This window comes from Grampus griseus (assembly GCF_964374135.1).
Source record: "Grampus griseus genome assembly, chromosome: 14".
NCBI classification, from domain to species: Eukaryota; Metazoa; Chordata; class Mammalia; order Artiodactyla; family Delphinidae; genus Grampus; species Grampus griseus.
Window position 1 is genome coordinate 84,875,712 of NC_139008.1, and position 14,994 is coordinate 84,890,705.

General features: G+C 44.5%; 1 protein-coding gene across 1 annotated transcript in view; it reads left to right on the top strand.

The window, feature by feature from the left end:
- The window catches only part of ZNF831 (zinc finger protein 831), a gene marked incomplete at both ends in the record, with an annotated part of 77,525 nt that extends 63,224 nt beyond the window's left edge, over positions 1-14,301 (top strand). The window contains 2 exons of the mRNA XM_082670755.1: positions 12,576-12,742; positions 13,459-14,301. Of these exons, the coding sequence (XP_082526881.1) occupies positions 12,576-12,742; positions 13,459-14,301 (1,010 nt within the window). The remainder of the gene's footprint in view (positions 1-12,575; positions 12,743-13,458) is intronic.
- Between the last annotated feature and the right edge of the window lie 693 nt (positions 14,302-14,994).

A 14,994-nucleotide genomic window follows, 5' to 3' on the forward strand; every position in this document is an offset into this window, starting at 1 on the left:
TGCTCCTCAACAGTATTTAAGAAATGCTGTCGAATTCTGTGCGCGCACAGGATTTCACATTATTGAAATATTTTATTTACCCTGACTCCTTCGCTAATGTTGTTTAGGAGAAATATCTCAGCGGGAGAAAGTTTTCAGCTTTCCAAACACTTGCCTTTCCTCAGAAAAGGTAGAACTAGAGTGGCAGGTGCTCTGAAGAAAGAAAAGAAATGCCCAAGTACCATGTGAGAGGCGTACCTAAACATGTTACAAAACCAGAAAAGTGTTCTCTCATCCTGTGTCCTGGTTTTCTTGTCTAATTAAGCTTTACTGCAGTTTAGGGTTGAGGGAAGAGCTAGATTCTCCCCGAACATTTATCTTTTCACAGAGACTGAACTTAGAATGTTTGCTTTCCTAAGGTGAGTGGGTAACCAAAATGGAGGAGGCCAATGCCAATATTTTCTTTCTCGTCTTTGTTTCTAGTTGGAAATTGGTCCATTTTCCCCCCTTATCAGGATTAGTGAAGGAGAAGAGGGAAGCTCTTTCTTCCCAGCTATTACCATTGAAATGGATCAGTTTCTTTTTAAGGATGCAAATCTTGAGGACAAATGAGCTCTCAAATATCTCAATCGTATTTCGAGAAATGGACCATCTTTACAGACTCCTTTAGTAATGAGAAGCATTGAAAACCATGATTCAAAGGGTAGATACTCTTGATTTCGATCTGGGCCTTATAGATCCCCAATGGTGTTTTCAGTAATTGTATGTTTTCCCTTTCACCTCATCCCCAGAGTGGCTCTCTAAATTTTAGGTACATGCTTATGGTCTGGGAACAAACTTTTAACTTCAGGATTGATTTTAAACATGGCTTTCCACTCAACATCTTTCAGGGAAAAAAAAAAAAATTCTCTGAGAGGGAAATCTTAAACTGATTGCCTTTCATCAAAGAAGAGAATAAGCACCACTGAGAGTAGTTTCTGAAATAAAACATATGATTGCTTAGAAAACTGCATTAGGAGAAAGAAATCCTCTGGCATGTAGTGAGATTTCGATAAATGTGTTTTTCTGTCCCTCTGGTGGGTCCTTCAACTATGTTCTCTCTGAAGAACCCAGTTGGGGTTTCATACTATTCCTCTCCAGAAAGTGGGCATAGAGGGAGCCCACCTCAACAAAGTAAAGGTCACACATGACAAACCCACAGCTAACATCATACTCAATGGCGAAAAGCTGAAAGCATTTCCTCTAAGATCAGGAACAAGACGAGGATGTCCACTCTCGCCACTTTTATTCAACATAGTTTTGGAAGTCCTAGCCACGGCAATCAGAGGTGAAAAAAATAAAAGGAATCCAAATTGGAAAAGAAGTAAAACTATCACTGTTTGCAGATGACATGATACTATACATAGAGAATCCTGAAGATGCCACCAGAAAACTACTAGAGCTAATCAGTGGATTCGGTAAAGTTGCAGGATACAAAAGAAATTCACAGAAACCTGCGGCATTTCTAGACGCTAACAACAGAAGATCAGAAAGGTAACAATCCCATTTACCATCTCATCAGAAAGAATACAATACCTAGGAATAAACCTACCTAAGGAAGCAAAAAGACCTGTACTCCGAACACTATAAGACACTGAAGAAAGAAATTGAAGACAACACAAACAGATGGAAAGATACACCGTGTTCTTGGATCGGAAGAAGCAACATTGTTAAAATGACTGTACTACCCAAGGCAACCTGCAGATCAGTCCAATCCTTGGATGGTTTTTTGAGGTGACATTTTCATGATTCCTCAGGCTGGTCATTTCCTCTCAAGCCAGATTAGGTGTCCTTGTGGTATGACTCATAACCCATCTCCTTTGTGGCATTTACCACAATACAAATCCTTATATAATTATGTCCTAATTTTCTTCTCTTCACCTACGTGTGTACTACCTCAGCGAGGCAGAATTGAGCTTCTTAAATCATTAACAGTAACCCCATATTTAATTCCAGGTGAAGGAGCCTCTTCTGTGCTTTCTCCTGGCCTCATTTACTTTCTTTCTCACCGGAATCTCTTCTTTTGAATTTTCTGTCCGTACCTAAGCTTTTAAGGGACTGAAACATTTTAACTGGATTTTTTTTTCGTTAACATAGTTTAGGAAAAATTCCTCTGAGGCAGACGTTATCAAAGCAGCTGTCTTTCATTGAAAAAATAGAAAGGTAAAGAGAACTTCTCTGACAGGTACTTCCTGAGATAAAAGGTTTACCTAATCCTGTTGAAAAGGTAGAATAGTTCAATATTATGGGAGGATGGTGATGCAATTCTCTGAAATTAAGTAGCTGTGAATTGTTGGGGTTTTTTTTCACCCTTTCAACTTTTGTTAGTTGAGTGAACTGGCAGAGGTGGGCCTGGGGAGGTTTACTTCATGTCACTTGTGCCCTGCTGTCTTTGTCACACATCGCCTCCAGACGTTTTCCTGAGAGAAACAAAATGGCAGTCTGAACTCCAGGGTTCCGTCACCCACCAGTTCCCTCTCCGCCTCTGACTAGAGCTAATGGCTCCGTACCATTATTTTTCCTGTCAGATTTAATGGGGAGATATTCTTTTCCTAAAGCCATTAGTTAAGTAATATTGCTTACAGAATTGCTGAAACAGGGGTAACACCTCCTTCTCAGGGTGTAAATCTTAAGAAATGATGAGGCGCTTGCCTAAACACATCAATTATATTCCAAAGCCTGAACTTTTTTTCTGCTACAATTTTCATTTAGAGTCAAGAAAGTTTGAAAGTAATGATCCCTTAAAGTAGGTTCTCTTGATTCAATTTTGGCACTAAATAATTCAAATAATATTAGCTGGGTTTTTCTTTTTGCTTCCTTTCTTTTCTTTGTTCGTCATTTCGTTTTCTCTCTTCCCCACAATTTGTCCTCTCTTTATTTGAAGGCATTCTCTTATTGTCTGAGGATGATTCAAGTTTCAACTTATTGAAAGATTTTAAGCATACTTTCCCACTAAATATATTTTTTTAGAGAAAATGGTAAGTGAAGTGTTCTCAAACTGATTGCCTTTCATCAGAGAAAGAGAAGAGAAATTTAAATCGTAGAGAAAAGTGGTTTCTGGAAAAAAAGAGATTGGAAAATGATTACTCGGAAGAGGCAGAATTTCACACAAAAAAATGAGGCTAGAACAGAAATACTTCAGATTTGGTTAGAGATGGGAAAATATATTTTTCTTTTCCTTTTGAGTCTTCTCAACCTTTTCTCATCCTGAGAAACTGAACTCTTGGTATGAGGGTGTGAGGGTCCATCTCCCTCTGTCAGATGTGTGTTCTGATTGAAATGACCTCCCTTGTACACTCTGGGGCTTTTCTTCATGACGTTCAGTCTGAATTTCAGAGCCAGTGTCATTATTTGCCTCTGATTTTTCTTTCAAACGAATAAAGCAATCCCATACTTGTTGCAACAGAAAAGCAACATTGACATATGCAAGGAAAGCTCGACAATCCCCAGCCTCGTGGCCCCCCGAGGTTGCCAGAGTTGGGCTGATGTGGCCATCACATCCATGATGGACACTTTATTTTGTGGTTTACACAGACAGATCATGCCACACATAGTCATCGACAGCTCTTTTCTTCTTAATATATCTTGTATATAACTCTAGGCATATATTACAGATCGATAGATCATATTAATAATGGCGCAAAATCCCACAGTATAGCTCTACCATCTTTATTTATTCAACTCTTCCTGTACTGCTGGATGTTCCTGTTGGTTCTGTTGGTTTTCCTACCACAGCTGTTGCTGCAGTAAATATTCTTGCTCCATTTTGCAAAGAGCAGTTGCTGGATCAATGCACGTTTTATAATTATAAATTTCATTTTATAAGATACTGCTAAATTACTTTTCCAAAACAGGGTTACTCTCCCATAAATACCTTTTTAACAGTATTTTTGAAAAGAAACTCTGCTTCTGCAAAGGAGCAGAGCCTGCGCGGAGACTAAAGCCTTCCCTTCATCGTGGGCGCCCTTGAACCTCTTCATGGACAAAGGGTCTCACGCTGGCCTCTCTTGGCAGCACTCAGGCCACGCATACGTTGGTTAGCACGGCGCTGTTGTTTGAAAATTAACTCGTTATCAGTGTTTAAAGGGAATCATGGAACTCAGATTTCCGGTTTCTCTTGGAAAATGGATAGTTCCATCCGGCAAACCGGATGCTTGGTCCTCGGTGGTCTTGGTGGGTGGGAGCTGAGGGGCAGCCTTGCCCTTGGAGGCTGGGCCTGTCCTCCCTCTCCATCCACAGCCCTCACGCCAGGCAGAAGCCCTTGTTTCTGTTATTGGCCTGGCCCTGTAGCTTTTGAGTTTGTGATTCTTGGTTTCAACCAGGGTTTCCCAGCCGTGGCCCTGTTGACCTTCGCAGCTGGGTCCATCCAGGGTGGCCCGTGGGTCCATCCTGTGTACCGCATGTCCAGGAAAGTCCCCGGACATCACCTCCGGCTGAAAACCACTGGCTCAAACAGACCCACAAATCCCATTTTCTTCGGTAGATGTTGAGATGTTGAGCGTGTTCCTGAGCCACTTTCATTATTTCTCTCTATCCTGTAGGCCTCTGTCTCGGTTTCTGAAGGAATGTTGTTGAATTCTGTACACAACCAAGCTTTAAAGTCACGGAAGTATTTCAAACCAGCCCCATTCGCCGCATTGCGAGAAAATATCTGAGCGGAGAAAGTGATCAAAACACTTTCCTTTCATCTCCGGAACAGAAGTGTAGACACGGCCGTGATTCCAGGTGGTTTCCCAAGTAAAAGCTTTACCTAATTACACACACGTAAAAGGTACAATTTCTAAATACTGGATGAAGAGGCTTGAATAAGTCCCTGGAAGAAAGGGAGACATTGCCTTTGTTCCCTTGGGTTTTCTTTTTGTGATTTAGGGCCTCGGGCAAGCACCCTTCTCCCCTTCTGTTCTCACAAGAGTTCTCCTCAGAATGTTCCCAAGCATCAGGAAGAATCAGCAAGGCTGGGGAGGGGGTCTCTCCAGGGCTTTTCTCCCCCTTTGCCTTCTCTCTCCTTCTCTGACAGGAGCAAATGACTTTCCTACATCTTTTCTCATTAGAATTAATAGAGAAGTATTAATTCTTTCCCTAAAGCTATTAGTTAAGTCACAGAGCTCCGGAATTGCTGAAACAGGGTAATTTCTCCTTCCTTCCAACGTGTAAATCTCGAGGCAAGATGAGAAGCTTTTGTGAGTGTATCAATTAGGTCCCCAGGAAGGGACCCTCATAGACAATTTTCATTTAGCCATAGGAAACTTTTAAAATAACGATACATAGACTAGATGGGCTGCTGTGTTCTGTCTTGGCATTTAACGTTTCAAATGGCATTTCTTCGATCATCTCTTTTCCTGACGTGATTTCATCATCCTATTTTCACTCTGTATTTTAAAGTCACTCTCTTGTTGTCTGGACAGGATACAACTTTTAACTTAAAGCAAGATTTTTTTTTTTTGCGGTACGCGGGCCTCTCGCTGTTGTGGCCCCTCCCGTTGCGGAGCACAGGCTCCGGACGCGCAGGCTCAGCGGCCATGGCTCACGGGCCCAGCCGCTCCGCGGCATGTGGGATCTTCCCGGACCGGGGCACGAACCCGTGCGCCCCGCAACGGCAGGCGGACTCTCAACCGCTGCGCCACCAGGGAAGCCCCTTAAAGCAATATTTTAAACACCGATTTGCACTAAACATAGTCTATTAGGTGAAGAATTTCTGTGCGGGGACAGTTCTTGTCTTCATTGCCTTTCATCAAGGGAATAGAAAAGAGATGAGAACCACAAAGGAAAGTGGTTTCTGAAATAAAAGATTCATTTGTGATTACTTAGAGGCGAACCTTCCGAAGACTGCATTAGGCTAGCACAGAAATACCCGATGCTGTACTCGATCAATATATTTTCCTGGCTGTCTCTCAAGTCGCTCTCTGCCTGTGGGACTCAAGTGGGTGGCCGCTCCCCACGTCCTACAGTCCACCCACTTCTGATTGTTTTCTGATTGGAATGAATGTCCCCAGCCCCTGCCTGAGAAGAATAGAGCTTCTTCCCTTCATCATCTTCAGCCGTATTTTTTTCTTCTTCAGAGGCCTTATAAACAAAAATTGTAATACGATTGCAGAAACAAATGAATTTACTTGCAGAAAATTTTAGTCTGATATCTGGTGTGCCATAGAGCCTTAAAAAATATTGGTTGAATAATTACTCGAATGAATAATTCAGACTCGGTAGAGAGAAAACCAGCCCCAAACAGGTGGCATGTGGGAACGGTTTCACAGTATGCGTGGTTTTACTCATTTCCGTGGATACAGGTGGGGTCAGGGCCCCGTTGTACCATCTCATTGCACCCTCTGCTTTTTCCTTCCTAGCATTCGCTACATATGCTTGGTGATTTTTTTTTCTGATTGGACTTTTATTTTTTTCATATTCTTTTCCATTATGGTTTATTACAGGATATTGAATATAGTTCCCCATGTGATACAGTAGGACCTTGTTGTTTATCCATCCGATATATAATAGTTTGCATCTGCTAACCCCAAACTCCCAGTCCATCCCTCCTCCAACCCTCCCTTCCCTTTGGCAACCACAAGTCTGTCCTCTATGTCTGTGAGTCTGTTTCTGTTTTGTAGACAAGTTCATTTGTCGTATTTTAGATTCCACATATAAGTGATATATGATGTTTGTCTTTGTCTGACTTACTTCACTTAGTATGATAGTCTCTAGGTCCGTCCATATTGCTGCAAAAGGCATTATTTCATTCTTTTTTATGGCTGAGTAGTATTCCGTTGTGCATGTGTACCACATCTTCTTTATCCGTTCTTCTGTTGATGGACATTTAGGTTGTTTCCATGCCTTGGCTATTGTGAATAGTGCTGCTATGAACATAGGGGTGCACGTATCTTTCTGAATTAGAGTTTTGTCTGGATATATGTCCAGGAGTGGGATTGCTGGGTCACGTGGTAGCTCTATTTTTAGTTTTCTGAGGAACCTCCATATTGTTCTCCACAGTGGCTGCACCAATTTACATTCCACTGGCAGTGTAGGAGGGTTCCCTTTTCTCCACACCCTCTCCAGCATTTGTTATTTGTAAGTGATTTTTTTTTTTTGGTGTAATTATTTGCTGGCTGAATTTCTCCCCCCATTAGACTGTCATTTCCACGAGGGTATCTGCCTCCATCACTGAATACATTGCCTGTGTTCAGCACAGTTCCTGGCACAGAGCGTTGACTGTGGTCAGTGCTCAATAAATATTTAGGCTCCATCATATGGGCTCATAAATGGGCTCAAAAAATATGGACTCAAAGGGGCTCAACTAGTATTTGGAATATGAGCAGATAGCTGCCCACATAGTGATTCCTTTTAGAGTTCTGCCCCGCTTTCCTTAAGTAATTGCACATTTTAATTGCTAGCACATTTTGCAGCCTTCGATGACAGGGCTGCTTGTAAACAATTTCATCTCAGATAAATTAGTAGTCTGGGAGATTACCCCTGGGATCGTGTTGATGCTTATAGCTTACTTAATGAGGCCAACGTGATAGACTCATTTTTGCCCCTTCCTTATAATTCAGCGTCTTTGGACTCCAAATTCATGGAGGTTTGGGGTATATTGGGGCAACTGATGAAAAGGCATCAGATTACTTACATTTTCAGATAATGATATAATAGAGTAATATGTCTGTTAGCATTTTAACAAGGCCTCGCAATGAGACAGCCTGCAGGAGACTTGACATTAAAGATGTCACCAGTTAAGCTGTAAGTTTCATCGTGTTGTTTCTTCACTCCGTTTTCCTTCTAATTATTTTACAGTTTCCTGCCGCCTTTCCAAGATGGCTAAATTTAAATTTGCTACAATACGAAGCAGTCTCTTCCGCTCTCCACGTGGTTGGGCAATGATTTCTGAGGGAAATTATTAAAAACGCAGCCTTGAATCGGGGTGGGGGGGCAGAACAGCACACAGAGCTGTGATGAGAGATGGGTCCTATAGTAAGATTCTGGTAATTGCGTAAGAGCGGTCGAATTCGCAAAGATTGCGATAGGACGGTGGAATCCATAATTTCTGAAGATGTACAAAGTGATTCCCAGAGTGATGCCGAAACGTAAAGAGGATGCCGTTCTGTGCTTTAACCCTTGAGTGGAGCCCTACCGACCTTTTGAAAAGGGCCATTCATCTAATAGCAAGGATGCTTTCCTTCTTCAAGAGTCACAATTCGCTTAACACACTTCTGTGACATTATTTGGGCATTTTTCACAATGATTAAAGGTAACGCACTTTTCTCTGTAGACTGTTAGGTCACAGGCAAATTAAATCAATGTATTTTCTTCCCTTGCTTCCTCGGATGAGTCAGAAGTTATTGGTCAAAGGCGTGCGTGACCTTTTCGTTAAGCTTAAAAACCCAAATGACCTGCTGAGAAGATGCTTGGCCAATCTGATTATTTTCTCTGTACTAATTGGTTTTACGTCTTCTTTGAATTGAATGAATTGCCTGGTGGTTTTGTCACTGTGGGAGCACAGCTTAATCCACTTAGAGCGAGGCGCTTGGGCTTGGTAAACTCTGGAGCTCTAGAAACGTTTTTCATCATTGTGGCCTTTGGGTGATTTTTCATAGGTGAGAATGCAGATGGATCTCAAATCCATCCATTTTCTCCATTTCTGTTTCCACTGCCGTAGCCAAGTCATCTCACCTGGCCCCCTAGACTACTTTGGGAACCTTGTAACTGGTTTTCCCATCCTATTCCCCTCTCTCCTTCTTCAGCCTCCACATAGTAGCCAGGTGCCTCGTTAGAAGGTATAGACCTCTTGCTGGAAACACTGGTTTCTTCACAATGAATGAAGAATAAAATCTAAACCCCCTCCCAGGGCTGCCTGCACCCGACAAGATCTGAGCCCTTGGTGGCTCCCTCACCACCGTCTTTCCACCACCGCCGTCCACTGATTCCTGAATCCTCCCAGCTCCATCCACCGCAGGGCCCCTGCCTCTGTTCCTCCTTTGTCTGGAATGGCCTTTGAGGGCTATTCTTATCCTGAAGGTCTCATTTCAGGTGTCACCTTCTCAGAGATGCCTTCCTCAACTAGGCAAGCCAGTTACTCTCTGTAATCTGCCCTTCAGGGACTGTTACTCTCTATAATATTCCCTGTTTATCATCACTTTTGTTATTACTCTACCCTCTCCCGTTTATTGCATCTTTGTCATAGCCTCCTGTGTATCGTTCCTCTCTGGGGTCCTCCCCCTGTTTATTTCCTTCGTGACCCCCGTCACAACCTCAATTATCTTACTTGTCTCTGTTTCTCTTCCCCGTCGGAACAGAGGCTCCTGAGGGCCAGGGCACCTTGGTCTTGTCCTCCAACTCCTCAGGGTTGAACATGGTACCTGGTTCCTTGAAGGAGCCCAGGACATGTCTGTTGAACGGATGAATGAAATACCAAAGACCCCGGTGCTGCATCTTTAGGTGATCTCAGTAACGTGGTGCACAAGTGAAGATTGTTTGTATTAAAGGAAAAATCATTGCTTCCTTTCCCAAATTGTCGCAACGTTGATGGATTTTTAAAGTTGATCTGCTCAAGATTAGTGTGCTCGATCATCTTAGTGACCTACCCCTGGGGGTATAAGAAGTAGGTCTGTTCTTTTGGGATCAAGGTGGAGGACAGAGCACATACACTTCCTACACTTCCCTCCCAGACATTAGTGAAAGAATGTGTTTGGAATGCCCAGGCCCAAGGGGACAAGATGACCGGAGAAGAAATGGCGCCATGGTTGTAGGGGCTGGAATGCAGAGGCTAAGTGGTCACTGATTAGCAGACCCAAGTGAACTTAATCCTTGTTTAACAGTGGTCAAGCCCTAGACATTCAGAAATCCATGGTACCAGGTGGGGCTGAAAACAGGAGCGTTGGTTGAAAGAATCAGCAGCATTCAAACCACCCCCCCCCCAGATCTGCACCCCGCCCCTGCTTCTCAGAGCCTGGTCACGTCCCTCGCTGTCGCCTCCAGATAAGACTCTGGGCTTACTCTCTGGAGACTCTACAAAATGCTGGGGAGCAAGAGGGCTGCACTGAAAACAGGGGGTTTAAGCAAAGGCTGGCACTGCACATCGAGGCCCCGCTCTCAATCCCAATTCCGACTGCAGGATGCTGGGACCTGCCTTCCACCTTCCAGGCAGGAGATCAGAGAACTCCTTGGGCAGAAGCCGACCGGCCTGTGTGGAAGACCTAACGGGGATTGCTTCAGGTCTCCCCACATCAACAGGGCAACCAGATAACCCTGCAGGGAGGTCCACGATTGACATTTTATGCTTGTAAAGTGTTTCTAACCAGTTTTTCAGTGCCTATTTCCTAAACATGAGCAGGTAGTTAAGATTGCCGGGTATCTCAGGGAAGCCTTTAGTGGGAAAGAGAGATAAAAACATACAGAAGCAAAGGAACTTGGAAGAAAGAGAGACAATATAGGAAGAGGCGAACTTCAGCAATAACAGTGACAACAGATCATTGTTAATCTTGCCTGAGACAGAAGGGAAGATGTTGGAGCCATGAAATAGTAACAGGATGCTATAAAGAAGGAATAATAATAATTAATAATAATAATGAAATTAAAAACATGATAGCAGACACGGACACCACTGAGTTGAAATAGAAAGTTGAAAGAATTCTCCCAAGTGAAAAAGACAAAGAATTAGAAAATAGGAGAGAAAAGATAAGAAAAATAGAGGATTAGATCAAGATGTCCAATAACCTACGAAGAGCAGTTCTAGAAAAAGAAAAGACAAAAAATAAGGAAAAAAATATATCAAAGAAATAACATATTTTTCTAAAATGGAAAGACGTGGTTCACGTTGAAAGGGCCCACTGAGTGTCCTGACAATGAATGGAAATAGACCCAGGACCACGGTAACACTGGCATAAAAAGAGTTTAGGAGTTTCCAGAGAGAGAGAAACCAGAAGGTTTCCTCCAAAGGATCGGGAACCATGAATCATGTTGGCTCCAGACTTCTCAACAACTAGAGCTCAGTGGAGCTGAGCTCTACTGAAGGAAGGTGAATTTTAATTCAGACAGCTATACCCAGACAAGTAGCCAATTAAAGTCTAAACAATTTTATTTCACCCTTTCTCATGAAGCTGCTGGAAGTTTTGCGTTAAGAAAGAATGCAGACAAAGTAAACCCAGGAAAAAGAAGCGTGGGTGTCCAGGAACCAAGGAGGTGAAGAAAATTGCCAGGATGAGGGTGGCGCACGGGCTCAGCCCCCATCAGGCCAAGGGAGCAGTGGTCCACTGGGAGCAGGTCAGAAAGTTTTGAGAGACAGATTTCCAAGGAAATGAAATGGAACCTAATAAATGAAATAAAAGACCACAGGGAAGGAGGTGGGAGGATGATTTTAGGAATAAGTCCATACAAAAAAGTAAGCAAAAGAAAAAGACAAAATAATGATTAACTCCAGGGAGAACAGTGCTGGCAAGAAAGGCAATGTAATCACAGCACGCTACCTGGCTTGGTGGTGAAGAGCGTGTTCCTCAGCTTAGCGATGTAAACACTGGATGTCCTAAACAAAATTATGACATCATAGTCGTATGACTGTAGAGAGAAGAGAGGGGAGGGGGTGTGCCCAGGTGTGCAGGTGATAAGGATTGTGGATGGGGGAGCTCGTCCTAAACCCTCCTCTCCCCTCATGACATCATAGGCTATCCTCCAAACCGGAAACGGGGAATCCAGGAGGGGTGCTACGCGCTTGTTCTTAGGAGAGAAGGAGATAAATACAAAAGGAATCCAAAGTGGGAAAAGATGAGTGGGTGGGCAGGTGTGGCTGTTTCTCTTAATACACAGAAACACTTGACTTTTAAAAACTCTGGGCATGTGTAACGTTAATCAAGCTAAAAGCAGATGTAAAAGTGGGTTGAATGCTTTTCTCTGGTGACACAGCTCTTCTAGAATGTTTTTCTGATCTCCTCTCATGATGGGATCTACTTGCTGAAACTCTGTGGTCCTTCGGACTTGTATCCCAGGCCAATATGACAAAATGGAGGAGAGAGTACCGATGAAGGACGAGGGAAGGGCAGCTCTTCCCCTGAAAGGGAGATGCTGTTTTGGGGATGTTGTCAAGGCCATATCTTTGTCACCCCTCTCCCCCCACACATCACAAACACCACCACAGAACCACAGCAACACAAAAACCAACCTCCCTCCTGCTGTCAGCGCCCTCATGGAGACTAAGGCATCCTACATGATAGGGAAATTTCTACTCTCGACCCTCAGTTGAATGGCCAGAGAATTCAGACCAACCCCAAATTAACCCATGTGGCCAGGAAGATGACTTTGATGAAAAAAAGATTCACATGAAATATCTTCTCAAATATCTGTAATCAAGGGGGTTTTCTGCCTTGGGAATTGGTTTTGCCATTTCTTTCCTTATCAGAAGTGGAGACGTTTTGCTTGACCACGTGAACCGTTTCACGGCAAATCCATTTCCCAGATACACCGCGTGAGAGGAGGCTATGAGTTCAGAGCTGGTCGTGAAGACACAGATCAACTCCTAGGAAATGACTGTTGGCTGACTTTATAACTTCAGGTGTATATCCATGTGCCTCCCCCCTTTTTAGGTCTAAATCTGTCAAGGGAGCCACCTTGTGCTGCCTCAGAATCCTCTCTTTGTGTTGGGGACGGAGAGAAGGAGGAGAGGAAGGAGGGCAACAGACACAGCTCGGGAAGCACCTGTCCTCACCCAAGTTCAAGAGCTGTCAGGGAAACAGACAGATCAACCTCGAAGGTGGGAACTGTGGTTCTGAGCGGTCTCTGCCTATCTCTTTTCTAGATTTATGCCTCTTTTTTCTTGTTAGTGTCCAGTGTGGCAAAACTCGCTTGGGCCACCTAGAGGTTTCCTGGCACAGAAACCCCGTGAGGCAAACAGACGCCTCCAGACATTGTGCTCAATCAGACGGCGACTTGGGCTGTGAACTTGGGATGATCTCACAGTTGATTAAAAAATCCCAAGTCCCTTATTATTTCGTACCTGAATAGAGATGCCTGTCACCCTGCGGAGGTCACTGCAATGCGGCATCAATGCCAGGCAGACTGGGGGGCTTTGGGCTGAGAAACATGAAAATGCTATAGTCCAGACCGCGCCTTGAAAACCCGCTGATCCGGAAACACTCAAATGCACGGTACTATAAAGTGCCCGCCGCAGGAGCAGCGATGATTTAAAATCGGATGCTCGGAGCCGGCTGGATAATCGAGCGGCTGGGTTTTCACAAGGCCAGATGCAAACACAGAGCTGCCTCGGTAGCTTATTGTGTGTCAGCACGGAACTTTACGGGGGTTAATGCGCCAATTAGTTATTAATGAAAACTGATGAGAGCGCTGTATCGAGGTTCAGGCTCTGTAAAGAATTGTTAAGACCTCCAGACCTTGTCCCCATTGAGGACCGCGTTTCTGACCAATTAACCTTCCGCCCCTCCATTTATTTTCCTTTGCACACTGCTGCAGATTTCTCCATCTGCCGGGGAGCATGGGGGTCGTCGTCCTCGGAATACAGCTGTGAGGCCAGGATCACCTCTGCCATCCGACTCCTTGGTGGCAGTGGCTGATGACAGACTTCCAGCCCGTGGCAAAGGTCTGCACGTGGGATTGCCTGAGACTCACCTGCCGCCCCCCAAGGAGCAAGTCTCCACAGACCCCACACCACGTACTTCCTCAGATGCTCAAGAACCTTCTTCCTTTGAGTCCAAAGGAACCTCTCTCTGCCATGACCTTGCTACCTCTGTGGCTGCCTTTTGTCCTTCTCTGGGGAAAAGAGCAGATCACACAACCCTGGGAATTCACAGTGTGGAACCACAAGACCACAGCCAGGGTGCAAGGGAGACTCTGACACAAAGCTCCCCCGACAGAAAAGCGATAGCAGAGGGCGTGTCCCCATCACTCTTGCCAGGGAAACCTTCATCTGGGCAGAGACTTTCAGGTTCAGTTCCACTGGGGTCCACTGGAAAAACTCATCTTGAAATACCAGCTTCAGGACCAGGTTCAGCCAGTTCACACCAAGAGGAAGGGAAACACAAGACATTTTTCCCTTCGGGGGGGAAATACGGGTGTGGGGAAGTGCGGGTCCCCTGCCCTCCTGTAGGAAATGACAGTGGGAAATGTCAAGGATCTGGATTCATCGCTCTAAAGGATGGTGTGGTTCCGTCTAGCCCAGGGCAGCCCACGGAGATCCCTGCAGCCCCTTCGAAAACCCTCAGGAAGAGGAGTTTGGAAGGAATGAGAAAGCAAACTCGCGTGGAGTTCAGCGACACCAGCAGCGATGATGAAGATCGGTTGGTGATAGAGATCTGAAACTTCCAGAGAAAGATGCGTCCACGGTCAAAGACAGATGATGCTTCACAGTAAATGCCGTCAAGCGGGCAGGAGAACTGAACTCTATTCATGAAGCCCCTACAGAGAGGAAAGCCATTTGGGGGTCTTTCTAAGATCTCCCCAACCAACTCTGAAACCCAAACGCAGCTTCACCCTTCCCAAGAGGCCCTGCTCACAAGGCAGCAGGCTGGGCAAAGCTGGCAGTGAAGCAAGGTCTAAGAAGTCTTGACCTACACAATGACTGTGGCTTGACTCCCAGCTGTGTCCGCTGCATTGGTCCTTCACTGCCTCATCTGGGAAAATGGCATTGACCCAGAGAGCCACGATCGACTTGTTTCCGAACAAATGTGAACCCCCCCAGAGTCAAGGTGACAGGTTTCCTCTGTTAGTGAGCTGGGGGTTGGCTTCAAAGGGAGTGAGCATACTTGGGAAAACTGGGGTAGCTTGCAGAAGAGATGGGGTGTGAACTGGGCATCGAGATACATCTGTTTATTCTGGAGACAAAATCCAGATTCATTCAAAAACTGAAGTTTGGTCCCAATAATTTGCCTCCTTAATGGAAGTTGTAAATATACTTCAAAATGCCCATGATCTGGTGAAATACTAAGTATCTTTCAGTGTTGCACAAATGGTCAGTGCTTATGTATGATTCAGTGACACAAGCATGTACAG